This window comes from Coregonus lavaretus, assembly GCF_964263955.1.
Source record: "Coregonus lavaretus genome assembly, chromosome: 21".
Lineage (NCBI taxonomy): Eukaryota > Metazoa > Chordata > Actinopteri > Salmoniformes > Salmonidae > Coregonus > Coregonus lavaretus.
In genome coordinates this window covers 2,284,887-2,297,567 of record NC_140008.1, presented here as the reverse complement: position 1 = coordinate 2,297,567, position 12,681 = coordinate 2,284,887, and the positions used below count along the sequence as shown (strand labels likewise).

General features: G+C 44.4%; 1 protein-coding gene across 1 annotated transcript in view; it reads right to left on the bottom strand.

Annotated features, from left to right (window-relative positions):
- LOC311148682 (protogenin B-like) overlaps nucleotides 1-12,681 on the bottom strand; it is a gene marked incomplete at both ends in the record, with an annotated part of 44,204 nt that overhangs the window by 23,938 nt on the left and 7,585 nt on the right. The window contains 5 exons of the mRNA XM_084185662.1: nucleotides 2,091-2,250; nucleotides 3,756-3,871; nucleotides 4,185-4,365; nucleotides 4,533-4,669; nucleotides 8,546-8,690. Of these exons, the coding sequence (XP_084041788.1) occupies nucleotides 2,091-2,250; nucleotides 3,756-3,871; nucleotides 4,185-4,365; nucleotides 4,533-4,669; nucleotides 8,546-8,690 (739 nt within the window). The remainder of the gene's footprint in view (nucleotides 1-2,090; nucleotides 2,251-3,755; nucleotides 3,872-4,184; nucleotides 4,366-4,532; nucleotides 4,670-8,545; nucleotides 8,691-12,681) is intronic.

Below are 12,681 nucleotides of genomic sequence, written 5' to 3'. Positions count from 1 at the left end.
GTTCTCTAAATAATAAAGTATGTTCACATTCCACGCTGCGCATTGGTCCTCTCTTCCCGACGATCGTGACAGAAGATCCCACCATAACTGGACCAAGCAGCATGTCCAGGAGCCAACGCCAGAGGTGACTCTGAAGGATATCAACCTCGACTGGGTCAAGCCGCGGGAGGAGGAGAGAGGCTGGACTTTGGAGCAGATGGGCAAGAGTCTGGTGAGAGCCATGGAGGCCTGGCCCACGGGGAGGAGAGACGCCCAGAAATTTTTTAGGGGGGGGCTCACGCCGTGGACGACGGGGCAGCAGGAGGCCGCCAGGTTACGGGAGTCACTGGTCACCAGGGGGAAGGAGGATGTAGAGGCACGGCGAGAGGTACTGGGGTGTGTTGCCAGTCCGGTCCGGCCCGTTCCTGATCCCCGCGTAGGGCCAGTGGTGTGTGTCCCCAGTACGGTCCGGCTTGTTCCTGTCCCTCGCACCGAGCCTGTGGTGCGCGTCGCCAGCCCGGTCCGGCATGTTCCTGCCCCTCGCACCAAGCCTGTGGTGCGCGTCGCCAGCCCTGTCCGGCCTGTTCCTGCCCCTCGCACCAAACCAGTGGTGCGCGTTGCCAGCCCGGTCCGGCCTGTTCCTGTCCCTCGCACCAAACCAGTGGTGCGCTTCGTCAGCCCGGTTCGGCCCGTCCCTGCTCCCCGCACCAAGCCAATGGTGCGCGTCGTCAGCCCGGTCCGGCCTGTTCCTGCTCCCCGCACCAAGCCAGTGGTGGGCTTCGTCAGCCCGGTTCGGCCCGTCCCTGCTCCCCGCACCAAGCCAATGGTGCGCGTCGTCAGCCCGGTCCAGCCTGTTCCTGCTCCCCGCACCAAGCCAGTGGTGCGCTTCGTCAGCCCGGTTCGGCCCGTCCCTGCTCCCCGCACCAAACCAGTGGTGCGCTTCGTCAGCCCGGTTCGGCCCGTCCCTGCTCCCCGCACCAAGCCAATGGTTCGCGTCGTCAGCCCGGTCCGGCCTGTTCCTGCTCCCCGCACCAAACCAGTGGTGCGCTTCGTCAGCCCGGTTCGGCCCGTCCCTGCTCCCCGCACCAAGCCAATGGTGCGCGTCGTCAGCCCGGTCCGGCCCGTCCCTGCTCCCCGCACCAAGCCTGTGGTGCGCGTCGTCAGTCCGGCACAGCCCGTGCCTGTTCCACCGGTGCCTGGTCCGGCACCGGTCAGCTGCTCCACTCCGGAGCTAGAGCAATCCGCTCCACCAGTGTTCAGTCCAGCTCCGGCCAGCAGGGCCAGACCGGACCAGGGGCGCTTTGGGGGGTTAGAGAGGGAGTGGGGGTCATGCCCGGAGCCGGAACCGCCTCCGAGGAGGAATGCCCACCCGGCCCTCCCCTGTTCGGTTTATGTTTGGCGTGGTCGCAGTCCGCGCCTTTGGGGGGGGGGGGGTACTGTCACGCCCTGGCTCTGGGACTCTGTTATGTTGAGCCAGGGTGTGTTGTTTCTTTGTGTTTTGTGTGCTAGGGTGATATTCTAGTGCTTGTGTTTCTATGTTGGCCGGGGTGGTTCTCAATCAGAGGCAACGTGAATCAGCTGTTGCTTGTTGTCTCTGATTGGGAACCATACTTAGGCAGCCGTTTGGGCATTGTCATGTGTGGGATCTTGTTCCGTATGGTTTGTGTTGTAACCAAGGACTTCACGTTTCGTATCGTTTGTTGTTTTGTTCGTGTGGTGTTCTCTAAATAATAAAGTATGTTCACATTCCACGCTGCGCATTGGTCCTCTCTTCCCGACGATCGTGACAATGTCAGTCATGTTATTCTGAAGCCAAAGACACATTTCCACATTGAGTGGACAATAAAGTTTTTCTGGTTCTAATTCTACATTTTAAAAAAAGCACTTGCACATCTGTGTTATCTTGTTGCAGGAAACAATGCAGGAAATAATGTGATGGCATCACCAAAGATCATCTGATGAACACTAAGAGGCCGACGCGTAAGTGTGAATAAACAAAGTAATATGAACAAGAGCGGAGTGCGGGTTTCTCTTTTCCTTTGAAGATCTAATTCTAAAATGTGAAGTGTGAATTTGAGGTTTAGTACCGAGTTGTTCGGGTGCAACAGTACCTGTTGTACATCTTGGTCCTGCCGTTCAGGTGAACCTCCTCTCCGTTCTTCAGCCAGGTGATACGGGGTGGGGGCAACCCCTGAGCCTGGCACATGAAGCGGGCAGTGCCAGCCCTGGGACGGGTCTGGCTCTCGGGTCTCTCCACCAGGGATGGGGGCTCTAAGGGCAGAACAAGTGGCGGGTGAGGTGGGTTTCCCCCTTACTATTTTCATTTAACTGTGCTGTACACGTCCAATCTATTTGTACGGTATTACTGATAGGTGACGACACGTTACGAAAACTCTAAGGAATGGCACCAATATTCTTACATTTGTACTTTTTATTGGTGGATAGAGACAGGAAGGATTAAGAAGTGTGGAAACAGTGGGACAGGGTTTGATCCCACACTCACACAGACATACGTGCACCAAAGGCTGTGGGTGTTTCTCAAAATGCATACTACTGTGCTCCGAGCACGCAAATTGGAGCACGGGAGGGTCGGAGTATGAGTCTAAATCAAAAGCAATGTGAAACGGAGCACGGAGGGCACTTCTCGAATGCGTACTCCGTTTGTACATATTTTGAAGCATGCATCGACGCTTCAACGGAAAGTATTCAAAGAAATATGACGCAACCACGTAAAAATGAAGAAAATGTTCTTGCAATCAATGGCGGCCATGATTTGAGTTGAAGCGAGAGAAAATACACTCTGACTTCGAATACAATTTTGCCTATTCACATCTCATATGATGCCAGACTACAATATTTTATCTTGATACGTTAATAAATACATGCTGTGTTAATTTTGGCATGGTTACCTGCCTATAATGTAGGTCGTAAGCCCATAGTATGTCAATAGATCTAACTGGCTAGCTACTACTGTTAGCTAGCCAGATAGCCACAAAGAATTGTTAGCTAGCTGCCCACGAAGAATTGACATCTACCTTGGATAACGTTGGTTTTAGGTTATTTTTGACTGTTATACTATCTGGTTAGCTACATTATTACGATTCAAATATAGCTAGCTGATAGTTATGAAGTAAAACGTTTGCTTTGTGTATATCTTGTTTCGTCTCTATTGTTGTCATGGTCCTGGCTGGAAGAAGGTTCAGTGAATGGGGAGATGCAGCGTGAGGTAATACAGTAGGGAGAAGTGTGAGCGCTTCTCAAATGTAATGTTTTAAGCGTTCTCCACATTTTTACATTTACATTTTAGTCATTTAGCAGACGCTCTTATCCAGAGCGACTTACAGTTAGTGCATATATTATTTTTTTTCATACCCCCTGTGGGAATCAAACCCACAACCCTGGCGTTGCAAACGCCATGCTCTACCAACTGAGCTACATCCCTGCCGGCCATTCCCTCCCCTACCCTGGGCCAATTGCGCGCCGCCCCATGGGTCTCCCGGTCGTGGCCGGCTACGACAGAGCCTGGATTCGAACCAGGATCTCTAGTGGCACAGCTAGCACTGCGATGCAGTGCCTTAGACCACTCCACACTCTCGTCCTCACAAGAACGTACTCAAGAGAACGTCTTCGGAGAATGCACTTGGAGCATGAGAGTGTGGAGCACATTGAGAAACACCCAGTGGGCTGTAACCGCTAGACCAAAGCCCAGAGCATTATTCTCACATTTAAGCTGAAAACACATGATTTGATCAGTGAATAAGGATATAGTAGTTTACCTAGCACGGTGAGGTTGGCAGCAGCGATGGTGTAGTTGCGTGTTCCTGGTGTGGTGGCTCTACAGAGGTAGACTCCACCGTGCTGAGGCTTCACATCACTGATCAACAGGTTTCCACTGTCGAACACAAAATTCAACTTTATTTAAAATGCATTAAAACACAACACACTTTACAGTACAAACAGTACTTTTAAACCGCTGAAGCAAGCGCACACATTTTCTTCAGGAAATACATATATCTATCTATATATCTATATTTTTACAATAATAAAAATCACATACAACACAAAAATGATGTCGCTGATACATAAATGACAAGCTAAAAAAGGTCTTCAAGCGTGATTTAAAAAACCTCCATGGTGGCTGATGTTGTACAGAGCATTATGGGTACAGTAGTACAACATGCTCCACTGTCTGCCCCCCATTTCACCTGCCCAGCACCCTGGCATTGTACACATCGATGGGTTTACTGTCGGCCCGGCTCCAGGAGATGATGGGTCTGGGGTTGCCCGTAGCGACACACTCCAGAACCACAGTGTAGTGGAGGGAGGCAGTCACGTTCTGGGGGCCCGCTATGATCCGGGGACTCTGACGCGGTTTAGGGCTAGCACCTACACAGAGACAAAAAAAAACAATGTTTTTAGCTGTGCATTTATTTGCACAGTAAAAACCAGTCCAATATAAAATAAGGCATACTGTATGTGCAGGTGAGGTAGAGAAACAGAGGATATAAACATCTTTACACATGATTTTTAATTGAAAGCACACACACACACACCTGGGTTGACGACGGACAGCGTTCCCTCGCTACTCTTGACGCGGTTGCCGATGTTGGTGGCCACACAGCGGTACTTCCCAGCGTCCTCTAGTTGGACGTTTTGAATCTGGAGAACTCCGTTGGGCAGGACTGTGATTCTAAAAAAGACACCAAATGGACAATGATGGTCAGGACCAGAGCCTGGTAGGCCAGTATAAAAAGAGTCCCGAAAAAATGATTCCATTCTAGTCACAGTAAAGGACGGACAGACGGATACACAGTATGAGACAGCTCTTTCTCGTTCCTCACCTCCTTCTCACAGATGAATTGAGACAGAGCCAAGTTCCAGCAGGTACCTACCTGTCTGTCTCCAACGGTAGTGTGCTTTGGTCTAGCATCCAGGTGTAGTGGTGCATAGTGTGTATTTGTATTTATTATGGATCGCCCATTAGCTGCCGCCAAGGCAGCAGCTACTCTTGCCGGGGTCCAGCAAAATGAAAGCAGTTATACATTTGAAAAACATTACAATACATTCAGCACAGATTTCACAACATATTAAGTGTGTGCCCTCAGGCCTCTACTCTACTACCACATATCTATAACACAAAATCCATGTGTACATGTGTGTATAGTGCGTATGTTATCGCGTGTTTGTATGCATGTGTCTATGTTTGTGTTCCTTCACAGTCCCGGCTGTTCCATAAGTTATATTTTTATCTGTTTTCTTAAATCTAATTTTACTGCTGTCATGAGTTTCTTGATGTGGACTAGAGTTCCATGTAGTAATAATAATAATAATAATATGCCATTTAGCAGACGCTTTTATCCAAAGCGACTTACAGTCATGCGTGCATACATTTGTCATGCATACATAGTCATGGCTCTATGTAGTACTGTGCACCTCCCATAGTCTGTTCTGGACTTGGGGACTGTGAAGAGACCTCTGGTGGTATGTCTTGTGGGGTATGCATGGGTGTCCGAGCTGTGTGCCAGTAGTTCAAACAGACAGCTCGGTCCATTCAACATGTCAATACCTCTCACAAATACAAGTAGTGATGAAGTCACTCTCTCCTCCACTTTGAGCCAGGAGAGATTGACATGCATATTATTAATGTTAGCTCTCTGTGTACATCCAAGGGCCAGCCGTGCTGCCCTGTTCTGAGCCAATTGCAATTTTCCGAAGTCCCTCTTTGTGGCACCTGACCACACGACTGAACAGTAGTCCAGGTGCAACAAAACTAGGGCCTGTAGGACCTGCCTTGTTGATAGTGCTGTTAAGAATGCAGAGCAGCACTTTATTATAGACAGACTTCTCCCCATCCTAGCTACTGTTGTATCAATATGTTTTGACCATGACAGTTTACAATCCAGGGTTACTCCAAGCAATTTAGTCTCCTCAACGTGCTCAATTTCCACATTATTCATTACAAGATTTAGTTGAGGTTTAGGGTTTAGTGAATGATTTGTCCCAAATACAATGCTTTTAGTTTTTGAAATATTTAGGACTAACTTATACCTTGCCACCCATTCTGAAGCTAACTGCAGCGCTTTGTTAAGTGTTGCTGTCATTTCAGTTGCTGTGGTAGCTGACGTGTATAGTGTTGAGTCATCCGCATACATAGACATACTGGCTTTACTCAAAGTTAGTAAAGATTGAAAAAAGTAAGGGGCCTAGACAGCTGCCCTGGGGAATTCCTGATTCTATCTGGATTTTGTTGGAGAGGCTTCCATTAAAGAACACCCTCTGTGTTCTGTTAGACAGGTAACTCTTTATCCATAATATAGCAGGGTGTGTAGAGCCATAACACATACGTTTTTCCAGCAACAGACTATGATCAATAATGTTGAAAGCCACACTGAAGTCTAACAAAACAGGCCCCACAATCTTTTTATCATCAATTTCTCTCAGCCAATCATCAGTCATTTGTGTAAGTGCTGTGCTTGTTGAATGTCCTTCCCTATAAGCGTGCTGAAAGTCTGTTGTCAATTTGTTTACTGTAAAATAGCATTGTATCTGGTCAAACACAATTTTTTCAAAAAGTTTCCTAAGGGTTGGTAACAGGCTGATTGGTCGGCTATTTGAGCCAGTAAAGGGGGCTTTACTATTCTTAGGTAGGGGAATAACTTTTGCTTCCCTCCAGGCCTGAGGGCACACACTTTCTAGTAGGCTTATATTGAAGATGTGGCAAATAGGAGTGGCAAGATCGTCCGCTATTATCCTCAGTAATTTTCCATCCAAGTTGTCAGACCCTGGTGGCTTGTCATTGTTGATCGACAATAATACTTCGACAATAATAATACTTTTTTCACCTCTTCCACACGTACTTTACGGAATTCAAAATTATAATGCTTGTCTTTCATAATTTGGCCAGATATATTTGGATGTGTAGTGTCAGTGTTTGTTGCTGGCATGTCATGCCTAAGTTAGCTAATCTTGCCAATAATAAAATCAATAAAGTAATTGGCAATATTAGTGGGTTTTGTGATGAATGAGCCATCTGATTCAATGAATGATGGAGCTGAGTTTGCCTTTTTGCCCAACATTTCATTGAAGGTGCTCCAAAGCTTTTTACTATCATTCTTTATGTCATTTATCTTTGTTTCATAGTGTAGTTTCTTCTTCTTTTTATTCAGTTTAGTCACATGATTTCTCAATTTGCAGTACGTTTGCCAATCGGTTGTACAGCCAGACCTATTTGCCATCTCTTTTGCCTCATCCCTCTCAACCATACCATTTTTTAATTCCTCATCAATCCACGGGGATTTAACAGTTTTTTACAGTCATTTTCTTAATGGGTGCATGCTTATTAGTAACTGGGATAAGCAATTTCATAAATGTGTCAAGTGCAGCGTCTGGTTGCTCGTCATTACACACCACGGACCAACAAATATTCTTCACATCAACAACATGGGAATCACTACAAAACTTATTGTATGACCTCTTATACATAATATTAGGCCCTGACTTTAGAACTTTGGTTTTCCTAGATATGGCTACTATATTGTGATCACTACATCCGATGGATTTGGATACTGCTTTCAAACACATTTCTGCAGCATTAGTAAAGATATGATCAATACATGTTGATTATTTCATTCCTGTACCGTTTGTAACTACCCTGGTAGGTTGATTGATAACCTGAACCAGGTTGCAGGCACTAGTTACAGTTTGAAGTTTTCTCTTGCATGGGCAGCCCGATGAAAGCCAGTCAATATTTAAATCACCCAGAAAGTATACCTCTCTATTGATATCACATATATTATCAAGCATTTCACACATGTTATCCAGATACTGACTGTTAGTACTTGGTGGTCTATAGCAGCTTCCCACCAGAATGGGCTTTAGGTGAGGCAGATGAACCTGTAGCCATATTACTTCAACAGTATTTAACATGAGATCCTCTCTAAGCTTTACAGTAACGTGGTTCTGAATATAGACCGCAACACCGCCCCCGTTGGCATTTCTGTCTTTTCTGTAAATGTTATAACTTTGTATTGCTACCACTATATCAAATGTATTATCTAAGTGAGTTTCAGAGATTATCAGAATATGAATGTCATCTGTTACTAGCAAATTATTGATTTCATGAACCTTGTTTCTTAAGCTACATATGTTAACGTGTGCTATTTTTAACACTTTTCTTGGATGCTTGATTATTTTTCTTGCTTTACTGGAAAGCTTAGCAGAGGTGGACATACTCTGGTTATTTTTATTAGTGCAGGGTGAGCTGCACACAGTGGACTTCCTACTAGGGCACACCACCTCAGTGCTAACAGTATTACCCTGGTTCATAGGCATATGATTACTGCATACAATAGCTGTAGGATCAGCAGAGGCATTCCGGGCAGTAAGAGGGACATTAATTAGGTTATTTACATTGTGTCTTCCAACGCCCCTAGGATAATGTACATTTGCTGAAGCATTATGACAACTCAGCGACACAATGGTAGGGATTAAATGAGCTGGACGTGGATAAGTGTAGTGTCTAGTGTGTAGTGTCTAGTGTGTAGTGTCTAGTGTGTAGTGTGCTTACCTGTCTGTCTCCAACGGTAGTGTGCTTTGGTCTAGCTCCCAGGTGATGGTGGCAGGAGGGTTAGAAGTCACCTGACAGGTGAACCTGGCTACAGAACCCTCGGTCACCTCCAAAGGCACGGGCTGCACCTCGAACGGTGAGATATCTGCAAAACGGTGAAAACACAATCAGCAAAGGAAGCAGTGGTTTTTCAGTTTAATACTAACTCTGTAAAGTAACAGAACCAGTGAGTTCTTCTATGCAAGAGTTAGATGCAAGAAGGTGCAATGTGCTAAAAATGTTTATCTTAGGAGCTTGAAAAGGGTTAGTTCTCATGTGTTTTGATGAATAATAATTGCTTTTATGACAATATTGTTAGCTAAAAAACTTCAGCTTTCAATCTGTTTTATTCAGCTTTCAATCTATAGTTTGAAGATAGAAAATCAAATCTGTCAAACCCTGATGCTGATAAATGAGATCTGAATCCTGGGAGGGTGTTTGACCCTTCCCAGCCACCGTGATGTTGTCTTTGAGCCATTGGTCGGACCAATCAATAGATCAATCAATAGATCAATGGGAGAATGGCATTGAATGATGCATGGTCATAGATCAACACTAATTAATGGGCTGGCTCTCTGCTAGGGGAATTATTAATACTAATCAATGGGCTGGCTCTCTGCTAGGTGAATTACATTCAGTCATTATTCAGGGCAAAATGCTTTTAGACTGCAGATAGATGAGTGAGTGAGGAGGACAATGAGAAATATCGAAACAGAAAAAGTATGACTATGATTCATCACAGAGATCTTCAGTAATGAATACTTGAAAGCTTTGTCTAAATGACTTGTGAGTAAATATTCGATATGTAATTCGAAACAACAGCAACAAAAGTTTTTAATGCGACTTAAATCACCATTCCAGTCAAGTTTGCTTTACTTAGCTGAAATTAAAGCAAAGAAGCATCTATCATTCTTCCCTTATGAATACATTGTCACAAACCACCAAGACACCACAGTATGAAAGTAAACATACTGGATGGTCACTTTCACTCAGTGGCCTGACCACCCCCATGAAAACTATAGTGTATACTATGGTAGGAATACTGTAGTATTCACTGTAGTGTATTTGCCGACTTTACTGTAGTATTCACTGTAGTATTTACTGCAGTATACTGAAGTATTTACAGTTTACTATAGTATAAATACTGTAGTAAAGAAATTAGACTGTAGTATACAGTAGTATTTAATGTAGTGTTTTTGCGGACTGTAGTATACTGTAGCATTTACTTTAGTGTTTTTGGGGACATTACTGTAGTATTTACTAAAAAAGATGTGTTGGATTTGCCCCAAATGCTTTGTATTCAGGACATAAAGTTCATTGGCATTTTTTTTTTTTGCAGTTATACTTTAGTGCCTTATTGCAAACAGGATGCATGTTTTGGAATATTTTTTATTCTGTACAGGCTTCCTTCTTTTCATTCTGTCAATTAGGTTTGTATTGTGGAGTAACTACAATGTTGTTGATCCATCCTCAGTTTTCTCCTGTCACAGCCATTAAACTCTGTAACCGGTTTTAAGTCACCATTGGCCTCATGGTGAAATCCCTGAGCGGTTTCCTTCCTCTCCGGCAACTGAGTTAGGAAAGACGCCTGTCTCTTTGTAGTGACTGGGTGTATTGATGCACCATCCAAAGTGTAATTAATAACTTCACCATGCTGAAAGGAATATTCAATGTCTGCTTTTTTATTTTTTACTCATATACCGATAGGTGCCCTTCTTTGCAAGGCATTGGAAAACCTCCCTGATCACTGTAGGCCAGTGACAAAAAAATATATATTTAATACATTTTTAATTCAGGCTTTAACACAACAAAATGTGGAAAAAGTCAAGGGGTGCGAATACTTTCTGAAGGCACTGTATACTAAGTCTACTGTACTGTACTTGTGTGTGGCACAAATTGGGATATGGGGGAGGGGAATGTGCGGGGTATATGCAAATTAAATAATGTAGTTTCAAAAAACGTGTTTTTGCTGACATTTCTGTAGTATTTACTACAGTGTTTGTTTGTTCTTGTTAATACTGTAGCATTTACTATAGTATTCTACAATATACTACAAAATTCTATACTAAGTACTACACATGTTCAAGGGATACTACAGTGTGTAGTATAGTATTCTACAGTATACTACAGTTACTACAGAATTCTATAGTAAGTACTGTAGTATTCTATAGAAAACTGTAGTATTTTTTTTATGTGTGCATAGAAAAATTATTAACAGAACGGGCTTGGAACCTCTAACCCTGGCAATCTGACTGGTAAACTCATACTCCAAGTCGATATATTCACGTCATAAGAAGGAATTCCCCTCGACCACACCCACAAATTGGGGAAAATAAACATTATTTCACATTGAACCCCCCCCCCCCCATTGTAAAAGAGCCAACTTTTGTTATACAGAAATAAGATGCTGTGTTGTTCAACCTGTAACCAGGTTAAAAAATCCCAACTACGGTTCGCAATGCTCACACGTAGGGGAAATAGAGCCTGCGGTTCCCAATGCTCACACGTAGGGGAAATAGAGCCTGCGGTTCCCAATGCTCACACGTAGGGGAAATAGAGCCTGCGGTTCCCAATGCTCACACGTAGGGGAAATAGAGCCTGCGGTTCCCAATGCTCACACGTAGGGGAAATAGAGCCTGCGGTTCCCAATGCTCACACGTAGGGGAAATAGAGCCTGCGGTTCCCAATGCTCACACGTAGGGGAAATAGAGCCTGCGGTTCCCAATGCTCACACGTAGGGGAAATAGAGCCTGCGGTTCCCAATGCTCACACGTAGGGGAAATAGAGCCTGCGGTTCCCAATGCTCACACGTAGGGGAAATAGAGCCTGCGAGAAGAGCCCTGTGGCTTCAGGCTATTCGGCGTGGGAGAGAGTGGGAAATGTGTATGGAAAACATTTCAACACAGGTAAGACATAACACTTGTTTAGTAAAGTCCGTTTCAAACTCCACTCACTACTTGTAGCTGTGTAGTCTGTATTTTTTTTGTGTTGCTGGTCCTGGCTAGCTTAACGTTCCGGTCGGTAGCTAGCTAGCGCTCACTCACGTGGCTGCTAGTGTCACGCCCTGGCTCTGGGGACTCTTTAATGTTGAGCCATGGCGTGTAGTGTCTATGTTGTATTTTCTATGTTTCGTTCTAGTTCGTGTTTTCTATGTTGGCCAGGGTGGTTCCCAATCATAGGCAGCTGATTCTCGTTGTCTCTGATTGGGAACCATACTTAGGCAGCCGGTTGGCACTAGTTATTTGTGGGATCTTGTTCTGTATAGGTTTGTGTTGGTGAACCTGTAGACTTCACGTATCGTTTTGTTGTTCATGTATTAAGTACTCATTAAAAGATGTACGCATATCACGCTGCGCCTTGGTCTGCCTCTTATGACGATCGTGGCTGCTAGCATCGTCATGAAAAGGGGCATGAGCCCTACAATATTACGCTTTACTCAGTACCCACTGGGCACAGACGTTAATTCAACGTCTATTCCACGTTGGTTCAACGTAATCGTTGAAATGACGTGGAAACAACATTGATTCAACCAGTGTGTGCCCAGTGGGTAATGAGAATGCTTGGGAGCAGGCAATGTTGAAAAGTAATCTTTAGACATGTTGTACTTTTCTTAAATGTAGTTTTGTAATTGACTAAAACAAGCAGACAACAAGAAACTTGCTTTTGAAAAAGGTCAAGTTTTTTGCTGTGAGCCAATGGGGTAACGAATAGGTAACCACAGGTTGTTTTCCCCACAGGCGGGCGGGGCCACGACATTCTATCTAATACCGACTAGGACTATGGTTACACTCGCAGTGGTTGCCTGGTATTGTGATGCAATCATTTCCATGGTAATGTTGATTGTTCATTCAAATGATGTTAACTGATGTGGCTCATGTAATGGAATGTATTTTTTGTAATGTCAGTTGAGTTGATTCAACAAATAAGCACAGATTGATGGGTACACTTCCTGCTTTTACTCCACACTACCGGTCAAAAGTTTTAGAACATTGTAGAATAATAGTGAAGACATCAACACTATGAAATAACACATATGGAATCATGTAGTAACCAAAGAAGTGTTAAACAAATCAAAATATATTTTATATTTGCGATTC